The 23,828-nt window shown below is 48.0% G+C and overlaps 2 protein-coding genes across 4 annotated transcripts in view; one reads left to right on the forward strand and one right to left on the reverse strand.

Annotated features, from left to right (window-relative positions):
- Sipa1l3 (signal induced proliferation associated 1 like 3) overlaps window positions 1–11,741 on the reverse strand; it is a 209,987-nt gene extending 198,246 nt beyond the window's left edge. For 2 of the 3 annotated variants that reach the window (XM_031386009.1, XM_031386003.1), the window contains exon 1: window positions 10,907–11,741. The gene's annotated coding sequence lies outside the window, so the exon portion shown is untranslated. Of the gene's footprint in view, window positions 1–10,874 lie in introns of all 3 variants that reach the window. The other variant, XM_031386005.1, reaches the window with a different exon arrangement.
- The window catches only part of Wdr87 (WD repeat domain 87), a 19,541-nt gene continuing 6,998 nt past the window's right edge, over window positions 11,286–23,828 (forward strand). Inside the window, exons 1-4 of the mRNA XM_031384142.1 lie at window positions 11,286–11,756; window positions 16,526–16,648; window positions 19,608–19,778; window positions 20,527–23,402. Coding sequence (XP_031240002.1) covers window positions 16,574–16,648; window positions 19,608–19,778; window positions 20,527–23,402 — 3,122 coding nt within the window. The 5' untranslated portion in view covers window positions 11,286–11,756; window positions 16,526–16,573. The remainder of the gene's footprint in view (window positions 11,757–16,525; window positions 16,649–19,607; window positions 19,779–20,526; window positions 23,403–23,828) is intronic.

The raw sequence follows: 23,828 nt of genomic DNA on the forward strand, positions 1-23,828 counted from the left end.
CCGGCTGTCCTGGAACTCACTCTGTAGACCAGGCTGGCCTCGAACTTAGAAATCCACCTGCCTCTGCCCCCCAAGTGCTAGGATTAAAGGCGTGCGCCACCACCGCCCGGCAATTCTTCTCTCTTAAAGGGACATATAGATGTCCCTTAACTACTACTGGATAGGGTGTGCCAACTGGAGCCACACAGGGAGCCAGGGGTCATGAGAGGTGCACAGCTGATGGCAGAGTGACAGACACAAAGGACGGGGACTGGGTCGTGTCCATTCTGAAGAGCTCCTGTCAACCCTTGCTGAGACCTATGGGATTCTTTGTTTTCTAAATCTCATTTCCAGACAGTTTTTGTTGGGGCTTCCTATGATAGATCAATGAGTCTCAAAAACGTGTTTTTTGGGCACTGACCCTGGTAGCTCCTGGGGATTGTTGAAAGCCCAAATGTTCACTCTCGCTGGACCTGAAGCATAGAGCTTTCTGGACAGGCCCAGCTTGTCTGTGATTCTGCAGACCTGAGAACCCTGCAAGAGCACAAAAGGCTGAAAAGTTACTGACCATCATTCCCTAGCCCTTTGACCCCGCCTCCCAGTGAGTTATTTAAATTTTACAAAGGGAATACGTGGGTTAGCTGAAGGGATGGCTAGGAGGCTTGGCTCACGTTAGTTACTACATGTAAAGTACCTAGCACCATGTCTGGCACATATTAGACACCAAAACTTGTTTTTGCTACTGCTGCCACTACCGTCATTATTACTTTCAACAGCCAAAGACACACCAACTGAGGCAACTTCTGGCCCAGGTCTCCCAAGGCTGGGCCCCGCCTCTTTTACATTTATCTTATTCCCAGGAGTCAGTCCTTTTGGGCATCCTTGAGGACTTCTGACTATCTTTTTGGTCAGTATAAGGGTGTGGCAAATGGGAGGGGCCAGAGGGCTTTCTTCCTCCTCCACACCACAATTCCTAGGCCTCTTCCCAAGCCACTTCCTCTCCGCTGCATCCCCAGCACATACCACCATAGGATACTAAACTCAGGAACCAAGATGAGAAGGCTAAAGACTGACCTACCGGGCCCCATCCAGTAGGAAAAGGACTTTTGTCAGGCTGCACCAGAGCCAAGCTTTGGAGCCATAGCTGGGCAAGGGCTCTTACTCTGAGCTGTTCTAGGCACTGTAGGGCCAGTCAGTGAAAGCAAAGAATGAGCGGTAGGAGGACAGGTCTCTGGCCACCAACCCTCAGAGTGAGAAGGGTGAGCAAAGGCCTCCTGCTCATGAAAGGAAGCTGTTAGACCTAAGTTCATAAAGCTCTATGTGAAGCCATTCTTAATCCACAGACAAGAGCCACAGTCGGGTCATGGTCCAACCTAATACAAGTCAGGAAGTTCAATACAATGTGAGGGACTGGAGGCTAGCAGGCACCTGACTGGCCGTGTCTTCCACATAGGGACTCGGATGTCTAAAGCGTTCTGGCCCACGCAGCTGTGGATACTACTCAAATATCAATACTATTTAACAATCAACGCTTCGATGTGCTCAGTGTCATTGAACATTCAGATTTCTTTTGTTATTTTAGAGAAAAGGGAAAAGGGGGCTCCTACTACTTCCACCTCAGTCTCCCCCATCTCCCTAAATCAGTCTGCTGCACATATGCCCCCACGAGCTCCTCCATCTTACTCCCCTCAGGACCTCTGCATGTCCCCACCTCCTCCATGGCTGTCCTCTGGCTATGCTGCCTAAAACTTCCACACCTTCTAACCTAATACTTCATATTCCCTCCTGCTTCATCTCCTCACTGCAGTGTTTGCTATACCATCCAACACAGTACACGGCTTCTTTACCTTGTTTTCTATGGTTTTTTTTTTTAAACAATATTGTTTTAACTTGCAATTGTTCTCTCTTCTTCCACGAGTTGGGTTCTAGGGGTCAAAATCAGGCTTTTATCCCCTGAGGTATGCTATGGCCCTCTTGTTCTATTGTTTTTGTGTTTCTTTGAGGTAGGTTTCATGTAGCCCAGGCTGGATTCAAACTCAGGACACAGATGAAGATGGCCATGAACTCCTGAGCACCCTGCCTGTTTCCCCTGGCTGAGGTTACAGGTGTGTGCCGCTAGCTTCGCTTCACTATTCTTGTTTCCTAACCTCACACTTGAGTGGGCCCTAGGATGGTGTGAAAGGTGAGGGATGGACACTGCACTGCTAGCTAGCCTTCATGTCTAGCACAACTTTCATAAGAACACAATCACCAAGTAAGTTTCAAAACCAAAGCTAGGCTGGGTGGTGGTGGTGCCTTGAGCCCCAGTGGCAGGCAGAGCTCTGTGTGTTCAATGCCAGCAGCCTGGGCTACAGAGTGAGTTCCAGGACAGCCAGGGCTACACAGAGGAAACCCTATCTCTAAAAACAAACAAACAATGAAGCTGGGGAGCCAGCCACCTTTAATCCCAACACTGGGGAGGCAGAAGCAGAAGCAGGCACATCTCTACATAGTGAATTCCATGATAGCCAGGGCTGTGGAGAGAGACCTGGCTTCAAAAACCCAAGACAAAAACAAACGTAAAAATCAAATCTAGGGGCTTGGGAAATGATTGACTGAAGAAGGCACTTGTGCCAAATCTGCTGGACCTGAGGTCTATTCCTGGGTCATGCATGGTAAAAGGAGAGAATTGATCACCAAAAGAACTGATCTTCACATGTATACCACAGCACATGCCCCATGCCCCCATATAAAGTTTTAGAGAAAGACTCAAAGCTCAACATTATGGCACATGCTTGTAAAAACAACACTTGAGAAGCACATACAGAAGGATCAGAAGGCGTTTGAGGTCAGCCTGGGCCATGTGAAACCCAGTGCTTAACTAGAAATAGTGCTGAGGAGATAAATAAAGCTCAACAGAGAAAGAAAGCACTTGCTGGGCAGGCATGAGGACTTCAGTTCCATCCCAGAACCCATGTTAAGAAAAGTGAACTCCTTGGGCTGGAGAGGTGGCTCAGTGGGTAAGAGCACTGACTGCTCTTCCAGAGGTCCTGAGTTCAAATCCCAGCAACCACATGGTGGCTCACAACCATCTGTAATGAGATCTGACGCCCTCTTCTGGTGTGTCGGAAGACAGCTACAGTGTACTTACATATAATAATAAAATCTTAAAAAAAAAAAAGAAAAGAAAAGTGAACTCCTGAGTCCCAGCTGTGGAAAGCAGGGACAGAGCTGACCCCTGGGGCTGATGGCCATCCAACCTAGCCTACTTGTGGATTTCTGGCCAGTGAGGTGTTGGGGAGAGGGCTGTGCCTGAGGAATGAGAGCCACATGTCTTCACATGCAAGTGTTAGCATTCACCCATGCACACCTGCACACATAAATATACACGAGAATAATAAATACCGAATGCACAGTGCCAACATTTGGGTTTTGCCAACCTGTGGGTCCACACATGCATGCACGCCTCCATCCTGACAATGAGGAGCCTGGTCTGGAACAAGGTGCCTTAGAGAAGAAAGGATCCCCAGCTAGAACAAAGGGTGCCAGCTCTCAGACAGAATCACATCAACTCTGTCACATCTGCCACCTCCCTAAGACCTGCAACAAGCAAAGGGGCCAGCAGAAAGTCCCCTGCCCCTAACCCCCAAGGGTTTCTGCTCCTCTGCCTGATGCTTCTACAAAGCGATTTCATCATGGGCTGGGGAGTTACACTGGCAAAAAAGCAAATGCTGCAGGAGCTTCAACATGGTGTGCCTGGGGGACACAAGCTGGCTGTAGCATTCATACTGTTGGCCAGATATCAGGTCCTTAAGAAATGTCCCAAGCTGCCCCTCTTCATTCTTTGGTCAAAAACCAGAACTAAAACAGACATTTCCATGGCCTCCTGCTGCGGCGCTGCCTGTAAACCAAAAGCTGCCTTCAGGTTCCTTGTGGAGCCTTCACAAAGCCCTGCACAGCCAAGGCTGGATGTCAGAGGGCTGTTCTGGCTGCCTTGAGTGACATCAAGGGAGGATCTGAGGCCTCCTGTTGAAACAGGTCTTTGGGGGTTGGGGGGAGAGGGGGAGAACAAAGTAGGTGGAGCCTTACAGTCAGGTGCTAAACAGATTAGGGACCAAAGAGGGACCATGGAGGACCCTGCCACCATGGGCTTGAAGCTTGTGGCTGCTGGGACTGGCCAGGGGTGCCCCATGCTTCCAGAGCCCCAGCCACTTAATGAGTTGCATAATGAGGAAGAAGGGGAGGAGAAGCAAATAATTTTATCAAGTAAGTGGACTGAGCAGAGGCAGGGAATTCCCCACATGTACTCTTGAGCCTGGACCACACAAATGCTGAGTGAAATCTCCTGTATTTGATTTTAACTTTTCTTGATGAGACACTTCAAACACACAAGGGTAAAGGGAGGCTATAATAAGCCCTCCCCACCTAGCTGCAACCGTTCCCAAATCACGGCCAATCTTGTTCCAGCTCTTACTCGCCCCCACGAGCCTGTCTGCCTCCACTTTCCACCCCCGTCCAAGCACTGCAAGGCACATGCTGGGCATCCCAACAGTCCACTCACTCACAGGAACACAGGAATTTCAGAATGTACGGCCTAAAGATAAGGGCTGAGTCGTGGGATCATGATCACATCTGAAAAACTCTCAATACTACCAATACTCAGACCGCCGCTGTTATTTTAGTGGAGATGGGAGAACAAGTTTTGGGATGAGAGAAACCCCAGGCCCTGCGTGGCAGTCAACCTCATGGCCCCAAAGCATTTGGAAGCTGCTGCAACAGTTCCCCAGAGGAGGTATGTGGGGTGAAGAGGCTGGGACTCGAGAGGGTCCCCATCTGCCCACCAGTCATTTCATGGGCAGACCACAGGTTTCACAGGCTCTGGAAGAGTCTCTGACTTGGTGACTCTAGCATCTCTGAACCTCAGCTTCCCCAGATGACAGTGCCTACGCTATCCCATGGAGTGGACCAAAGAATCAAAGCTCTTATCCCACAGAGCTCCCAGAACAGTGCTCCCTCGTATGTTCAATTCAGTTAGTAGTGTTACTGCTCACATTTTACACACCAGGCATTGCCAGTCGTAGGAGGTGAGTGCAAATCACCTCAGCAATATAACAAACTTGGAATCCACCTGCTCTGCTTGGCCGGGAGCTGCAGCTCCATCTTGCCCCTTCTTAGGTCTCAGGTAGTCCGTATACCTAGAAATTAACTCAAGCTGGACTATTCAAGGATTTCTGGTGGTTAGATAAAAGCCAGCATTCCTCAAGAACTTGTGAAACCGGTTCCCATCTGCCAAAAGAAGTCATTTCCCTTACCTCTGGCAAAAGGGACTGTGGCTACTTGAGGCTCCTATCAGCATATCAAGGCCCACGCTAGTTTCCAGGCTCCCTCAGTATCACAAGTACATTCAAATACACGCTAGTCTCCTGGCCCTTTCTTACAACCCACACTGATTTCTCTACCCCACAAACTCTATTCTACCTCTCGCTGTCTTGCTATTCTCACACGTCCCTCCTTCTCTCTCTCCCTCTCATTCTTGCTCTGCTCTCCTCTCTTTAGTCTGCTTTCTTTTCTCTCTGCCCTGGACTCTTTGCAAAAGCTGTGCCCCTGATGCCCAACCTAGAGCATCTCTGACAGTGGATATGATGCCACACCGTTCCATACTGTTCTGCTGCTGTGTGAATGAGATACTACACAACTAGCAGTGCTTTGCCTATCAAACAACCTGGAAAAGAAATGCTGTGTCCACATCCCCCACTGGCCTCATAAAGAGGGCCTGAGATGAAGAGAATCGAAGAGTATCGGTCTACAGCGATTTCATTTGTTTTGGGGTTTTGTTTGTTTTGGTTTTGGTTTTTTCCAGACAGTATAGCACTGACTGCTCTGAAACTCCCTCTGTGGACCAGGCTGGCCTTGAACTCATGGAGATCCACCTGCCTCTGCCTCCCAAGTGCTAGGATGAAAGGCGTCAGCCACCACCGCCAGGCTTCAGTAATCTCATTTGTAAAATGAGTTCAATAAAGTTAATTACATCATTAGACTACTGGAACCATTAACTGAGGACATGTGGAGGACTTAGTCCAGCACTTGGCAGCAGCCCGTGATGCTTGCATGTTAGCACCTCTTTTTATTATTACTTTACAAACTTTTAAAACAGTGTGAGCTTGGAGAACAGAAATCCACCCTAATCCAATGACAATGACATTGCTTCTGTGGTAAGCTCATTCTAAACTCCTGGCTCTGCACTTGCTGTTCCCTCTGCCTGGGACTGCCCCCCAACAGCCTCCCCCCAACTCTTGCTCATTCAGTCTTACCTCACATGCCTTTCCCTCCCTCAGCTCGGGAAGCATCCCTGATCATCTGACTAAGCATTAATCACTCCCTCCCTACCACTCACTGCTCCCCACCAACCACTCTGGCCTTTCACCCTGTCATCTCCCCCTGACTTAAAACCTTCGGAAAGTAGCATAAACAGGTTTGTTCAAACAAACAAGATCCTGAAACTACCTGGCTTTACTGCCCAAGTAGTCTGCAAGCCCCGAGAGAGCAAGGATTCTACCTGAGCTAGGTGTGAGTCTATAATCATAGCACTTGAGAGGAGGGACAGAAGCCTGAGAGTTCAAGGCCAGCCTCAGCTACATTGCAAGAGAAAAAAAATGGAGACTAGACCCTGCCCGGCTTATTCACTGTCAAATCCTCCAGTGCCTAGAAGAAATCCTGGCACATGGAAGATGCCCGATAAACTGGTCAGCTTAATAAGGTAAGAGTAGTAACTCAGGCCTGACCCAGAGCTGACAGCAGCCCAGCAGGCCTGGATCTTACAGACATCTCATTCAATCTCCACCAACCCCTGAGATAGAGACAGAAGTTGATCGTAAACATTTCACAAATGAAGGAAAAGCTCAACGAGTATCTTACATGTTAGTGGCTATGTGGGATTTAAATCCAGAGCTGCCACCTATGTCTTCTTCCAAGTATTTCCCATTTCTTGCAAATATGAAGCCAGATACTCCCTACTGGTGCTCCACCATGAGTCCCCACCCCAACCCCTGCAGTGGTGGCCTCTTCCTTTTCTGGGCAGAATTTTCACTTCATTCCAAGCAGCTAAGCCTCTCTCTCACCCCAGAGTCCAGCGTGTCCAAGCTGGTACCTGCAGGCTTTATAACTTTTCTGCATTTTTTTTCCCTGGTATCTCCAATGACTAGGGTAGCTCTTCTCATGAGGGGCTTTGGATTTCAGCGACCGTAAAGCAGCAACAATGGACCCTGCCTTAAAAGTCTGATACATTTTTCTCTCAACAACTACCCCAAAGGAAGGTCCTGGTACCACTCTGATTTTCAGATCCAGAAACTAAAGCCCAGGAGAACATGTGCCATACCCAAGGGAGTGTAAGCCAGCTAGGCTATATGAGACCCTGTCTCAACACGAAAATGGGAGCAGACTGGACATTAAAATATAAATATAAATATAAATATATCCCTACTCATTCTTTTTCAAGGAAGGGGGGGGAGGAGGAAGAAAACAGTGGATGTAAGCACATACAGGTAGAAGTTAAGTAAACACAAACACAACAAAGCATGTAGCTAAGTTACCAAGGCCAAGGGCATCTCCATTTTACTCTCTCTGGTGCTCCGAAAGCTGATGCTAGATACTTATTACCCTCAGTCTAAATGAGCAGCTATCTCAAGGGAAATGAGACTGTGCTGTGAAAGGTGCTACTCACTGTTATCTTTCTATACCTCCACAGTGAGCTTACCTGTCTCGAATACTCTAGTTTTTGAGACAGGGCATCTCATATAGCACAGGCTAGCCTTGATCCTCATGGCCTGCTCTACTGCCAAGTATGTGTCACCACGCTCACTTTGCATAAATTCAACTACATACACATACACAGAAGGAATGAAGGAGAAAGAGAGAGAGAGAGGAAGAGAGGGAAGGAGGGAGAGGGAGAGAGAAAGAGAAACAGAGACAGTCAGACAGACAGACAGACAGAGGCCTTCACAAGCCTTAAAAAAATAAACATACAAATTGGCCTGGCAGCTTCCCTCTCATTCTAGTAGCTGAAAAAAAATACCAGAGAAGAATGTATTCTTTTTTTTTTTAAATGTAAGTACATTTAATTTAGCCTTTGCAAGGTATGAAGCCTAAGCTTGAAAAACATAGGCAAATACATTTTAGAGCAGGAAAGGACACCAATTGTGGCACGTTCTACATTCCATTTTTGATTTACCGCCTAACAACTGCAACATCTGAACACCAGGCTCACGGTTAACTCTTAAACCATTCTACCCGAAAGGTTTAAAAAACATTTGCTGTTGTCACTACAAGGGAGATAACCCAGGACCTGTTTTAAGTCATTGCCTTAATACTGTAGATTAAAAACCAAAAACAACAACAAAAAACAAAACCAACCAAACAAACAAAGAAAAAACTTAAATGTGATGGCCATCATAAGTTTGAATAAGACAAGTTTGCCAACCTCAAATGAAATCACAAGCACAGGTTTACTCTGCCACAGAGACCCAGCATGATCCTTCCCAGCCTGGTGTGGAGTAGTGTGGTGGTGGTGGTGGTGGTAGTGTGTGTGTGTGTGTGTGTTGCCTTCCCACATTGGATATTCTCATAAACTGACAGAGTGCAGGTTTTCAGAAAGAAATTATCAACTCAGCTTGTCTTTGGCAGGTTAAAGACCATAGAAATGAGCTGCCTGAAAGCCAGGCCTTACTGACACATCTGTAGCCAGAGCAGTCTGGCCAAATTCCCATTGTCTTTTCTGGTGCATGTGTGGCACATACTGCATATATGTACCCTATGTTCACACTTGCTGGCCTAAAAGAAACAACTGGGCCTTGTCAGGAAAACCCTGCATCCACAGCTAGGTTTACACAGACACAAGGATTACAAGTTCAAGGTTATCCTTGGCAACATAGTGAACTTAAGGGCAACCTGGTTTACTTGAGACCCTGTTTGAAACAGACAGAACAGGCCACCTTCAGGGGATAGGGAAACCTCCAGCTTGAGTTCAATGAAGTGATGCTTCAGTAACAGGGTAGCTCTGTCCTCTCCAGTCAACTGGATATGAGAAGACTGGGGAAGACTTCTGAGCTACTGCCTTGGGCAACAGGGTCACGGTTGGCCGATGTGCTATGATGGTGGCCACTAAATCAAGGAGGGGAAAGAGGAGGAAATGTTCAGATTGGATAAGCTGAGTTTACAGTATCCAAGAACATCCATCAGGGGACATCAAGGAAATATAAGCTCCAAGTCTGGAGCTGGAGGTGAGGTGGCTAGTGTCTTTGAGATGCAGAGTCCAGAGCCACAATGGATTCCAGGGTTTACAGCAGCTGTAGAGTAAGTGTTTAACATGCACAAAGCCCTGGATTCCATCCTCAGTATATAATAATAATAATAAGAAGAAGAATAATAACAAGAATAAGAATAATAAGAATAAGAATAATAAGAATAATAATAAAACAGAACTGGAGTGAAATACACTGACTTGGAGGAGGAGGACTGTACAAGCGTTGCTGATGGCAGTTCAGCACTGTCTCTTTGGGTCCTTATACTAAAATAATTTAACCTTTTCTAAGTAAACTTTAAGGATGGAGGGAGTCATTAACCTTGCGCTCCTCCCTACGGGTACAAACAGAGTCAGAAATGGCTTACTGAAGAAAAAGAGAGAGGTACATTCATCAAGTGCTTGGGGCCCTGTGCTAACCACAAAAAAATCTCCTGGAGTCAGAAGAATTCTGGCATAGAAGTCCTATGACTACCATTTCACAGATGGGACACTGAGGCTGGGAGCAAACGTGTGGGGGAGCTCAGGGCTGTCATGTCACAGCCCACAGTTAGGCAGCCTCTGGGCCAGATGGAGAACACTGAAGAACAATCATAATCCATACGAGCTGCTACTCAGTGAAGGATGGTTCAGCCTAGTGCTCAGCAAATCATCACACCCTTACCAAGGTAACACTGCTATTGTCCCATCTTTACAAACTAGAAACCTAAGTCTGGCAGAAGGGAAAGCCAATTGGACTCAGTGTTGAATTTGGCCCACTGGGGAGACCAAGGCTACAGTCAGAGAGAGCCCTACTCAGAGAAGGTCCCTAAGCTCCCCAGAAACGCTGAATAAATGACAGCATTCACAAATTGCTATGTGCCAGCAGCTGTGCTAAGCACTTTACAACGGGGTGTTCTTATACATCTTCAAAACAATTCGATGAGGTGGCTCCCATTGAAATCTCCACTTTATATTTAGGCAAACAAAGGGAAACTAAGACACAGAGGGGTGAAGTTAGTTGCCCAAGGTCACACAGCTTGCTGGTGCATGGCAAAACCTAAATTTGATCGTGAGTCTCTTCGCTTCACAAGCAAAAGCTCTTACAAAAATGATCGCAGTTAACAGCAGCTACTCTGCAGTGAGTGTTAACTATGGACTCAGGTTTTTACATGCACATGGTCAACTAATTGGCAAGCTACACAGTATCTTCACCTCATTTCTCCAGGAACTAACAATAACGCAAACCCGTAGTAAGTATCTTCAATGTGAAACGCCTTATTCACCAGATCTCAACACCTCAGAACAATCACCAGCAAAAGACAATTCCACCTTCCCCGTTTTACCGAGGGTAAAAACGAGGTTCGGCGCGGTTCGGCGCGGTTTTCCCAGACCGCAGCTCCAGAGTGGCAGAGCTGGGACGTGCACCCGCGTCTCCCGGACTCCAAGCTCTTCCCCACCGTGCCGGGTTGCACGTCTGGAAAGTTGAGCCATGCGGGCACGAGTCCCGCCGGGTACGGAGGGCGTGAGTCCCGGCGCTGCCGCCCCCCACAGCCGATGCCCACACCCGGCCGTCCGCCTGGTCACCCGCCTGCGCTGACCCTCGGGGTCCGAGCAGCTACCAAATCCCCACCACCCTTACCGGAGACTGCTCCTGCACCAGGAGCCACGTACCTAGGCGTACGGACCACACGCCCCGCGGGCTCCTCGACCGCAGCATTCAGCACCGCGCGGCTCGCTAGAGACGCCGCCAGCTCCAGTGGCCCGAGTGACTTCCAGGCTGCCCACTTCCAAGCCGCTTCGCGCGAGGCCTCATGGGAACTGTAGTTTCCCCCTAAGAAGCAGCGCGCTAAAGAGAGCCTGGAGCGCGAGGCCTGCCGGGAGTCGTAGGCACGCCACCGCACCACCTTCTGGGAATCGTAGTCTACTGGTCGCTTCGGTGCGGCTCCAGTCTCCAGAGGACTTCCGCAGCCCCGAGGGGTGTGAGACAGGGAGGCGTGTCTTGTGTCAGCTCCAGCCCGGGAGCCTCGTTCTTCACCCGGTTCGACCGGTTTCTCCTTTCTCCTAGGCTCGTCCGCCTTCTCTCTCTGCTCGCGGAACCTTTCGCTGTCCCTCTCCGCGGGGCGGGAGTCTACGACTCCGAGCCTGTGAGCCTGGGGAGGGGCGGGAAGACTGGAGCAGTGCGCTAGACCCCCTTCGGCGCTGGGCGGAGCGGGACGGCGGCGGCGCGCCCTCGCGCACGCGCGCTCTCCGGCCGACCGGATCGCTGGGGGTCCCCCTTCGGGGCGGGGGTCGGAGGACTTCTTTTCCCACCCCCTTTTGGAACGCGTGCGCGTGCCACCGTGCACACGCGCTCGCCCTGGTTGCCCCGATCAATCCGCCAGGTGCGGGGCTACGGGACTAACCGTTCTGTGAGTGGGGGTCCTCCCACATCGTCTTCAGCGTAGCTTCCCAGGTCCCCTCTAGGTCTGTTCGTCTACACAGGAGCTCCGGGGTGCCGCAGAGCTCGCTGTCCCTGACACAGGTAACAGGCGCGGTTTCTGCCCGAAGGTGGTGGACACACCTACCTCCCGCCCATGTGGATTCCGGGGTGCCGGAACGTGAGGTCGCGGTTCCCCGTGTTCCTCTCGGCTCCAGACCAGTCCCCGAAATGGGAGGCGCAGAATCACGACCCGTAGGGGCTGCCTAGCAGGCCTTTTCTCTTCTATTCTTTCAGTATGGCATAGTCTGGAGGGTAACTTAGTGTTTGTTGAGTGCCTACAGCCTGGGGAATGTCCAGATTTAATCCACTCGTAGAAATGAGTGAAGATTCGACCTTTAAAAAACAAACAACAACAACAACTAAAACGGTGTTGCCACTCACACTCCATGAGGGATCCTGAGGCAACTGCCTAGAATTGCTCAGCCCTCTAAATCTCATGCATACACCTACCTTTTGATTAAGCCTGCGCCCTGGGAAGGTGTTCATTTTGACATGACGGCAAGCACATATTTCTTATGGGACAAATCAGAGGCGTCATTCACGTGCGCATTCTTTCAGCAAAACATATATACATCTAATCCAAGTCATTGTAATCACAAGCAGTAATACCTAGCAAAAATACCTACATAAACTGTTTAAGTTTAATTTTTGAGACTGGATTTCCCCATGTAATTAGCTGGCCTGGAACTTTTAATGTCCTCTAAACTGGCCTTGTACTCACAAAGATTGCCTGCCTCTGCCTCCAGGTGTTGGGATTGAAGGCATGCTCTACTATGCCGGACCAACATCAATTTTTACATAAAACTAGGCCTGTAATCATTGCACTCACACAGGTGAGGACCAGGAGTGTTAGTGCATAGTGAGTTCTGGGCCATCTTGGGCTACCAAGTTAGAACTTTGGGAGTCATAATTTTATATAAAAACTCCCCAAGCCTACCTTTCTCTGAGACTCTATAGGCTTAAAGTTAATGGTTGCTAGGGAAGAGACGTTTTGTTCAGTGGTATGGAGACGTTTTGTTCAGTGGTATGGCCAATAGTAAGCCGCTCATGCCCATGTGAATAGAACCTCAACCATGCTCTTGTAAGTAACTCTAACTAAACCAGCTGATTCAGAAAAATAGATAAAATAAAGTTTACATGTAACACTTAAGATTAATCTCCACGGGCATGGTGGCACATACCTTTAATCCCAGCACTTGGGAGGCAGAGGCGGTCAGGTCTCTATGAGTTTGAGGCCAACCTGAGCTACAAAGAAAGTTCCAGGACCAGGACAGCTAGGGTTACATAGAGAAACCCAGTCTCAAAATAATAATAATAATAATAATAATAATAATAATAATAATAATAATAATCTCAATAATGAGCTGTGATACCTTAAAATGTAAAATATGTTTTCTGTTTCAGTTTACAATTGAATTAAAAGTATGAGACACCAACCAAGGTAGTCAGTCATTTGTGGCATGGATTGTTGTAACAAAAGGTTGGACACTGCCCAATGTCTATTAACAAGCCAAACACACTGATAGAAGGTCTGTAATTTACAGGGAAATTCACCCGGGAAGTGGAGGCAGGAGGCCTGGGAGTTCCTTGGCTACACTGCAAGGCTGACACTTGTCTAAGCTACATGAGATACCCCTCCCCACATACCCACACAGGACCAATATTTATTAATAGGAATTTGGGTGAAGGACCAGTCATATACTCTGCAACTGGCAACTGTTAGAAAATGAAGCATAGCTCTACATATTAATATGAGTTAATCTCTAATAGAGTGAGAATGAATGTATGTACATTGTATACAGACAAATATGTAGAATATGTATTATACATCTATATGTACAGAGCACCTTTAGAGAGATACAGAAAGGACATAACCACGTCACTGTTGGGAAGAGGAAACAGGACAGGTGGCCAGCTGTGAGATGGTGACTTTTTGTTCATATGGCCCTTGGCATCCCAATATTCTTTCCATGTTCATCTTAAAAAGCTAAGGGGGAATAATAGCTAACTCATAGTACCATCATAAGAACTAAGTGGGGTCTAGAGAGCTGGCTCAGAGGTCAAGAGCACATACTCTTCTTGGACCTCTGACATGGGACCAGTCTCCTGAACCCACATATTGAACAGTTCACAACTACCTGTAACTCAGGTTCCAGGGGATCTGACACCCTCTTCTGGCCACCTTCCAGGGCACCTGCACTCATGCACATACCCCCTCCCCAACATATACACAGAATTAAAAAAAGAAATTAAAACCATATTATATAAAATGCCTGGTAGGTACTCTGTAGCTTTGTGCTATTTGTACTTGTGGCTAGGTGCTATTATTCCCAAGGATTTGAGCTACCTCTCTTATTCACCGGAAACTAGCCTACCGTATTGAAGTATGTTTGCCAGCCATAAAGAAAGTTAAGTGCATCCTAGCCTGTTGAATCTGCCCAAAGTCCAAGAGTCATGCTCCCAGAAGACCATGTGAACAGATTTCAGCTCCTTAGATGTAATGCCATTCAAAGAGCAGAATAAGCCAAGGTGACCTCTCTAGTTTTATAGGCAGCTAATGAGGTCCTTCTGGTCCCAGCTGGACTACCTGCATGCCTGTCCCCAAATGTGAGGCCTGCCTGGAAGGCAAGGCCTTTTAATTCATTCAGGGTCCTATGTCAAAGCACAAACGGGGCACACATCACCCTCCCTTTGTGTGCTCATTGTTTGTTAAATACACTCACAGTACATACGTTGTGATACGATACTAGATACAGTAGCCAGCTTCCCAAAAGACTGAGGCAGGAGGACCACCTGAATCCAAAGTTCAAGACTAGCCTGAACACACATGTTCAAATGCATATGAGTGGGCACACATGCCAGCAAGCACACCATGGGGATCATCAATGGGATTTAAGTTTGAAACAGTTAAAGGCTGCAGAAAAAAAAATTGATAACCTATCACTCCAATTGTCCTATTGTTAATTTTGTGAGCATTTGTAGATGCCTCCTTTTCCTGCTAAGCTGTAAAGTCTAGGAAGCAAGAAAGCCTGTATCAGACAGAGTCTATGAAGCCAGGGAGTGCCCAGAGGCATGCAGTGTGGTGGAGCAGAGTGCCCTCTGCAGGCAGGCCTCTTATAAGGCAAGGCTCTTATGGCACCTGTTTTTCCTCAGATAGTGTCTATATGTATATTGGACCTAAGAAAAATGGAAACAAAACAAAACAACAAAACCCCCCACAGACTTGGGTTTTCTCTGCAGGCAACAGGAAACATCACATCTTAGTCCCAAATCCTTTGTCTCATAATCACTCTGACTATAAACTGAGTGCTACCAATAAATCATTTCTGCATTATCAAGCTATCTGTCAGTACCATGGGAACCAAGTCCTCCAGAACTCATTCCAGACTAATTTTTAAGGATTATCCCTGAGTCTAAGGATGAAGCTTGGCCGGGCTTAGGGGAGAGGTTTCCTCTGGGTCAACTTAAGAATGAGCTCAAGGAAGGACTGACAGAAAACACAAACCTCGACCCCAGTCATTATCCTGTTCTCCTGCCTCAGCCATCCAATTCCTGGAATTACAGGTAGTCTTGAACACATCTCTCTTCTTCTCCAGACAGATTCCCATCCACTCTACATAAATGTCCTGCCTGCTGCTTTCTCTCTGCAAACATAGGGCCTAAGCTTAGCCATACTGGAGGGGTGATTTTGCTGGCTCTGCTTCAAAAGACCCATGCCATTCTGACTGTGAACTCCAACAGCTTTCTAAACAAATAGTCCTCCATTTTAGTGTGCAAGAGATCAGCTAGAGAGCTTGTTAAAAGCCAGGTTATCATTGGGTCTTATATAGGAGTTTACAGTGCAGTAGGGCTGGGGTTGGGTCCATGAAAATTTGTCCTTCCATCCTTCTCTTCTGCTCTCCCTTCTCTTCCTCATTTGTCCGGGGTTTGGGGAGCAAGCATTAAGATAAGGTATCTCTACACAGTCCTACTTGTCACGGAACTCAGTATGTAGAGGAGGCATTCAGAGAGATCAAATTCAGATAGATTTGCCTGCCTCTGTCCCCAGAGTGCTGGGATTCTAGGTGCAGGCCACTGCCTCAGGCTAAAAGGACTAGTACTAAGCAATCTAATACGTTCCTTAAAACACTACTGAGCAGCAGGCCTGCAATCATTTCTCTGAGATAGAGGGTTCCTCCCCACAGCCTTCACTGGTTGTCAGGTTGGCCTTCACTGCCCTCTGCTGGCCAGAGTATAAATGTAGTCGTTATGTTTATAGCGCAACTGGGAGTATGAAGAAGGGAAGGGGAAGAAAAGAAGAAGGCAGAAGAGAGGGGGAGGAGAGGAAGAGGGGATGAACGGGAAGGGGAAGCGGGAAGGAGGGGATGAAGTAGAAAAAGAAATGGAAACCCAAGGCATCTTGGAGCCAATGGTGGTTGTTGCTTCAGGGTATACTTATCAAGGCTTTCTCAGGAAAGCCTTCTCTGTCTGACCCTCGTGACAATGAAGATATAGCACTGTATAAAGCAGGCAAGACTGGCATCTTCATCTTACAAATGAGGAAAAGCGGGTTTAGGGATGAAGCTCTGTGGCAGAGCCCTCTCTTAGCATGCACAAAGCCCTGGGCTCCATTCCTAGCATTGCATAAGACAGGCATGACTATTATCTCCAGCACTCGGGAGCTATGAGCAGAGGAACCAGGAGGTGAACTCATCCTCTGCTATACAGGAAGTTCAGAGCCAGCCTAGGATACACAGGATATCACGAAACAAAGGAAAACAAAACCCAAACCATGAGCCAAGCTAAGTTCCCTCTCTTTTGGGTACCCACAGGTCTGCAAGCAACAATCCTAAGGAGGACCAGGGGAAAACCAGGCCAGGATGGCTTCTTCCAGGATCATTCCCAAGTGGAATGATTTTTTTAGGCTTGTGAATGACACCATTCACAAAAGCAAGGTAAGGCATGAGTTTTTAGGGCATTAACATATTATCGGTGGGCCTCTATCCATCTTATGGTAATAGGCACTTCACAAGAGCTATACATGGTCCACAAAAGCAGGAACCAGGGCAGACCATTGTTGTCACCTCAAAAGAAGGGGGCTATCAGTTTCCAAATAATTGTACAGACATAACAGTGAGGCATAGTGATAGTGGTACATAGACATTTGGGAGCATTGTCAGAGGGACCACCCTGTGTGAAGAGAGATTTCCTGAAAGGGAAGAGTGTCTTAGTCATTGCCTTGTTGCTGTGAAGGGACACCATGACCAAGGCAACCCTTATGGAGGGAAGCATTTCATTGGGGGCTTGCTTATGTTTTTAGAGGGGTGAGCCTATCCTCATCATGGCAGGGAACACACTGGAGAAGTAGCTGAAAACTACATCCTGATCCACAGGCAGCAGGCAGAGAGAGACTGGCCTGACATGGTCTTTTGACACACTTCCTCCAAAAAAGATACACTCCTAATCCTTCCCACACAATTTAGCTGGTGACTAAGCGTGCAATCATGTGAACCTCGAAGCACTTCCAAGAGTAAGATACCAGCAGTACAGCCGGCCTTCTGGCTACTTTGTGGCTCCTTTTTTCTTTTACCCTTGTCCACCCCTCTTCTTCCACCCCTTCAACTCCCTAACACTAAGTAGGAGAGAAAGAAGGATAGAGGGGGGAGGGAGAAAGAAAAGAAATCCCCAAACAAAGTCAAGAGTAGGAAAGTGGGCGATGATACTGTTAGAGTACTTTCTGCTGGTTAGGGGTGTGGTGGCTTGAAAATGCTTGGCCCAGGCAGTGGCACTGTTAGGAGGTGTGGCCTTGTTGGAGGAAGTCTGTCACTCTGGGGGTGGGCTTTGAGACCCTCCTTGTAGCCATGTAGGAGACATTCTTCTCCTGGCTGTCTTTGGAACAAGATGTAGAGCTCTCAGCTCTTCCAGTGCCATGCCTGCCTGGACGCTGCCATGTTTCCTGCCATGATGATAATGGACGTGAACCTCTGAGCTTGTAAGCCAGCCCCTATTAAATGTTGTCCTTTTTTTTTTTTTTTAAGATTTATATATTGTTATATGTAAGTACACTGTAACTGTCTTCAGACACACCAGAAGAAACCTTCAGATCTCATTATGGATGGTTGTGAGCCGCTTTGTGGTTGCTGGGATTTGAACTCAGGACCTTCGGAAGAGTAGTCAGTGCTCTTTCCCGCTGAGCCATCTCACCAGCCCCAAATGTTGTCCTTTTAAAGAGTTGCTTTGGTCATGGTGTCTCTTCATAACAATGGCAACCCTAACGAAGACAAAGGGGCATTGCTCTCCTTGGGGCAAGTTTGATCTTTGCCTGTAGGGTATCTAATTTCTTCTTTTGGACTCTTCTTCTGTAACAGCTTGAAAACTGTAACAAACTGAAACCAACAGCATCCAACCACCAACAGACAAATAGCCCATTCTGCCAGGACTCTAAAACTCATATATCCTTGGAAAAGTCCCCAGAATTCCAAACGTCACACACAGAAACTCTGTGCAGCTGGAAAAACCACGCCCCTGCTAGAGAGAGCACAGACAGATCAGCCACCTGCTGTGGAACAGCACACCCAGGATTAAAACAAAACATATTCTTAGAATATTTCTCTCTGTGTGTTTTGGTTTTGGTTTTGGTTTTTTGAGACAGGGTTTCTCTGTGTAGCCCTGGCTGTCCTGGAACTCACTCTGTAGACCAGGCTGGCCTCGAACTCAGAAATCCATCTGCCTCTGCCTCCCAAATGCTGGGATTAAAGGTGTGCGCCACCACTGCCCAGCATATTTCTATGTTTTTAAAGAAACCAAAGTCCCCACTCTAGAGCAGAGCGAACATTTGCTAACCTCAGCTTTGCCGTAGCTGGCTCTGTCCAGAGGACCTCAAGCACATAGTTTATATTTATGTCCTATCTCTGTGGAATAATACACCATGTATGTTCTGTCCCTTGGCCAGAATAAGGTATCCTAAAAGTCTTATTTGTGCTGGTGTTTGCTTTGTTTTGTTGTTTTCAAGACAGGGTTTCACTGTGTAGCCCTGGCTGTCCTAGAACTTGCTCTGTAGACCAGCTGGCCTTGAACTCACAGAGATTAAATATTTATTTTTATCATATATATTGTGTCTTGCCTGCATGTGCACACGGTGCTTGTGGAGTACAGAAGAGGGCATTGGGTTCCCTGAAACTGGAGTTATAGGCCATTATGAGCTATAGCGTGGGTGTTGGGAACTGAAACTAGACTCACTGAAGGAACAACCAGTGTTCTTTACTGTTGAACCGTCTCTGTAGCCCCTTATTGGTATAGTTTGGATCTTTAGTAATTCTAAGCTATGCTGATTTGGGGGCACCCTGTTACATTGCATGTGGCTCTAAGATGACAGACTTGTTTGAGTAGCTTGTTAAATGTGCCCTTTCTGATCCATACACCTTTTAGACATGGAGTGAGAGGTTGGGTATGACTAACTACACCTTTATGCTGCTGCGATGAAAACACTAACCAAACAAAAGTTGGGGAAGGACGAGTCATTTCATCTTACAGGGTCTATCACCAAGGGAGTGGATGGAAGGGCTCAGGGTAGGCAATTGAAGCAGAAACCAACCAAGGGAGGAACACTGGCTTCCTCCCTCTGATTTGCTCAGTTAGCTTTGTCACACCACCCACCTGCCTAGGAATGCTACCCCCTCAGTAGGCCTGGCCCTGATATTATCAATTGTGAATCAAGAAAATACCCTCTAGACATGCCTACAGCAAACCTGACTGAAGCAATTCTTTGATTAAGCAGCTCTCTTTCCAGGTATGTGAAGCTGACAACCAAGATAAGTCACCACAGTATACTTTGGGAAAACACGGCAATCTTGCCCCCCACCGGCCAATCTGTTAGTGCCTAAGCCTCAGTTTTTGCCACATTCTCTCCCCCAGAAATCCAGAGTGGAGGAACAGAGTGAAGTAATTGTGTTGACTGACCGAGCCCAGATACTGTTCAAAGAATCCCGCTCTCCTCTCCCTATGCCGACCATATGCCATTACTTCATTGAGGCCCACTTCTTTGCCTCTCTCTCCTGGGTGTCGTCCTACATAAAAGAAACACTGGTAAGGCCATTTCCCTTCTCCTTCTTAGTTCCCCCCAAAGCCCACACCCTTGTAGCTCTGAACCCAGAGCCACCCTGTGAATGTCCAGGATCCAGATTCACGGTTTCCCTTCATACGTTGTCCATTCATGTCCTTCACTCTGCTTAGGTGTCATGATCAATGTTAAGTTGGTGAAAGGATTCAAGCTTCCCTTCCTCTACCCTCTTCCCAACTCCCAAGCAGCAAAGGCACCGGTCTTCTGATACCTCCTCAGCAAACAGACAGACAGACAGACAGACAGACAAGGAAACTTGATATGATGCCACACGCCTGTCATCCTGTTGTTCAGGAGCCTGACAGGTTCCTTTCATATCCAGAAGATCAGGAGTTCAAAGGCAGCTTGGGATACAAAGCAAGACCATGTCCAAAAAAATAAACAAATATCTGGGGTGGGAGGGAGTGCACACTTTTGATCCCAGCACTTGGGAGGCAAGGACAGGTGGTCCTCTGAGTCAGAGGCCAGCCTGGTCTAGAGAATGAGTTCCAGGACAGCCAGGGCTATGCAGGGAAACTGTCATAGAAAAACAAAAACAAACAAATAAGAAGGAAAAAAAATAGAGGTCAACTAGGTCCTTATAGTAAATTCTAAGCCAGCAGGGTTATGTAGGGAAATCTTGTCAAGAAGGGGAAAAAAATTAAAAAGGGGGAGGAAGAAGTAGAGGGAAGAATAGAAGATGGCTGACTGTCTCTCTTCTCTACTGTCTTGCAGGCTGTAGTGTGGATGAAAAACAAGACTGACGACATGGTTGAAAAGAGAACATTTCCGATGTTGGAGCGACTACGGCCTGTCCAGGCAATGGTGCACACAGGCAACCTTCATCTCATTGTGGCCTACTGTGGCGACATGATCCTGAGGCTCTTTGGGGACCATTTTAAGGCATTCAAATCCATGTGTACTGTGCCCTGCCGCTTTGACATCACCTGCCTCTGTTTTGATCCAGAAACAAAGATGCTTCTGTCCGGCATCCTGGGGGGAGTGGTCACCTGGATCATTGAACAAACTGGCAAGGGCCTCCACATGCTGCAAATCTTTCCCATCCCTGGTGACGAGATGGTCCAAAGCATTGTCCTGAATGGCCCGAAAGGCTGCATCATGGCCCTGTGTGAATGTACTCTGAGAGTCCTTGAACACCAGGGCCAGGGTCAACTGGGAGAGTCACAGAGGTTCGTAGCCACTAACTGCAGCTCTCCCATCACCTGCTGCTTCACAAGCTTTGAGGAGAACCTTCTCTACGCTGGGAACAAGGCTGGAGAGGTCTATGTATGGACCCACCTTCAAAGCCAGTCTCTCCACAGCTTCAGAGCCCATCCCACATTAGTGGTATGCATACAGAGCCGGTCAGAGGCCCACACCCTGCTGACAGCTGGGAGGGAAGGCACACTCAAAGAATGGAACCTCACTTCAGGGAGCCTGCTCAGGCACCTGGAACTTGGCAAGGAGCTCTATGGCCTCCAGTTTATTGACAACACTACTTTCTTCTGCCAAACAACGCATCAGTTTTCCTTGCACCGCCTGCCCAGCTTCTACAGCCTCTTCAATGTCTGTGGTTCCGTCCCTCAGCAGTTACGTCGAGTCCGCTATAGGGACAACTGCTTCCGGATCCTATGTGCCACTGAGGATGGCCTGTTGCGCTTTGTGTCTCCTGTAACAGGGGATCTTCTGCTTATCACTTGGCCTTTATCAGTCCTCGACCATGCTGTGGACTGGGCCTTCGATCCAGGTAACGAGGAGCTTTTTGTAGCAGCAGGCACCTCAGAGGTGCTAGTGTTTGACACAAGCCGCAACCCTTGCCCAGTCAAGTATCTCCTGTGTACCTCACCGGATACTCAGGACTTCGTCCAGTGCCTGGCTTATGGGAATTTCCACCTGGGCCGGGGGCTGGAAGGCCTGATATTCTCTGGGCATCAGAGCGGTATGATAAGAGTGCTTTCCCAGCACAGCTGTGCCAGAATTGAGAAAATTGTTCACTTTGGGGCCGTCCTGGCTCTGTCAGTATTCTGTGGGAGGCTTTCGACTACCCAAGAAAACTCTTTGCTCTGTTCCTATGGGGTAGATGACTACATACAATTGTCAGAAGCTGTGTTGACGGGGAGCCGATTACAGCTTAGGATCCTGGCTTGCATTCTCAGCAGCTGCCCACTAAAACACCTGGTCCTCCTACCAAAAGCTGTAGGTGCCATTACGGATACCAACTGCCTACGGCTCTGGAAGTTCCATGATTTTATGGCCTTCGGGTCAAGGCAAGGCACCAAATTTATAGAAACATTGCCTCTACACCAGTGTGCCATCACCTCCTTTGATGTCTGCTTGTCCCTGAGTATTTTTGTCACAGGTGGTTCAGACGGCACCGTTCGCATCTGGGATTTTCAGGGTAAACTTATGGCCATGCTGGACTCGTCCCTGCACTTTGGGCCACTCTGCTTCGCCAATGACCGGGCCGACCTGCTTGTGACTTTCAACCAGAGTATATATCTGGTGTCTTGCTTACAACTCTTATCCCCATCCGTACTTGCTCGTGTTGCCCTTCTGACCATAACCGATGACATAGTGGAAATCCCCAAACCTTTCATGCCAAGCTTCTTTTTTTCTTTTGAGACCTTATTTGTGCCTAAGTATAGCTACCAGGGCCTACGGAAACAGGACCTCGAAGGCCTAGTAAACCTTTCCAATAGGCGGGCTATTGCCTTTGATCATAACGTGCCACATGTCATAGAAGAAGAAGATGATGGCAGCACTGTGTTACTGGCCACTTCCCGGTATGCTTTTTCGGAGGAAAGGGAGCTGCTGAGTGAGTTTGATAAGCAACCCCAAACTCACTATGTGATTCCTCCCCAGTTGCAGTTGACTGCCTGGGACGGACTGAACCCCTATCAGATACTGCGATGCTACTTCGGACACGGGAAGAAATGGCTTCTTGCTCCTGATTGCTACATCCCTAACTCAGTGATCCGTGCCCGTCTTTGGCCAGAGGGCAGTCCAATATTCCTCAAGTGCAGCCTGCACCCACCCCAGCGGGATCTGGAATGGGAGAAGGGTCAGCCATTCTTCTTCTGGCAGAGCAAGGTAAAAGCTCCGAGTGAAGTAGACGAAACACCACAGAAAGAGGATGAAGGTTTCCTAGAAACGAGATTAACCAAGGACATCACTTACAGCGTCCTCATCGATGCAACAAAACGCAGCTGGCTGGGGAAGAAGATAAGCGATGTGGCTCTTAGCAGCCTGATCGAGACAATCCTCAACATCATGGTCCATGCCAACCCACTGAAATACCAGTGCTGTGTTGGTGCATTAGGACAAATCTTTGCCTCTTACCAGGTGTCTCCAGCTCTGCGCTCGGAGACGGCGCACCGTCTGCTGGATGACACAACCCATTCCAACCCACTTGTCCGAGAACTAGCCTGGGAGGGGCTGAAGCGCCTAGGCATGATCACTCATCTCTTTGCCTTGCCTCTGACCCAGGGATTGTTGGACAAGGATCAAAGAGTGAGGAACAAGGCCTTAACCCTAATGCCCAATACTGGAGTCGATTCAAAGAGCTCACTGTTAGCTCTGATCCAGAAGCCAAGCATTTTCCAGGAGTTGCAGTGAGTTACTAGTGACTTCCTCAATTCTTTACTGCTAGCTTTAATCTTCTCCCCATCCCAGTTTTCCCTCCTTTCCCCCCATCTTTATCTCTGATCATTATCACTCCCAGTCAGCCTTTCTTCTTTTTCCTAGCCCCTTGTTATTCCTAAACTGCCATCTGATGACCTCAGCTGCCCCTCTCTTGCTTCTCCATCCCTTCACCTATCCCTGTCTCCTACCTTGTTGGAATTCCAGCTTCACCCACACAGTGCATCCTCAACATTGCTCTCTTGGCTCCTGGATCACATGCTGTCCTTCTCTGCCCCTCCGCTAAACCCTATGTTTGCCCCGCACAGTAGCAGCTCTCTTCTCCCTATTCCCCAGTTGTGCCCGATTCAACATAGTTATATCTCTCTCTCTCTCTCTCCCTCCCTCTCTCCCCCTCT

The sequence above is a fragment of the Mastomys coucha genome, unplaced genomic scaffold, assembly GCF_008632895.1.
Source record: "Mastomys coucha isolate ucsf_1 unplaced genomic scaffold, UCSF_Mcou_1 pScaffold21, whole genome shotgun sequence".
Classification (NCBI taxonomy): domain Eukaryota; kingdom Metazoa; phylum Chordata; class Mammalia; order Rodentia; family Muridae; genus Mastomys; species Mastomys coucha.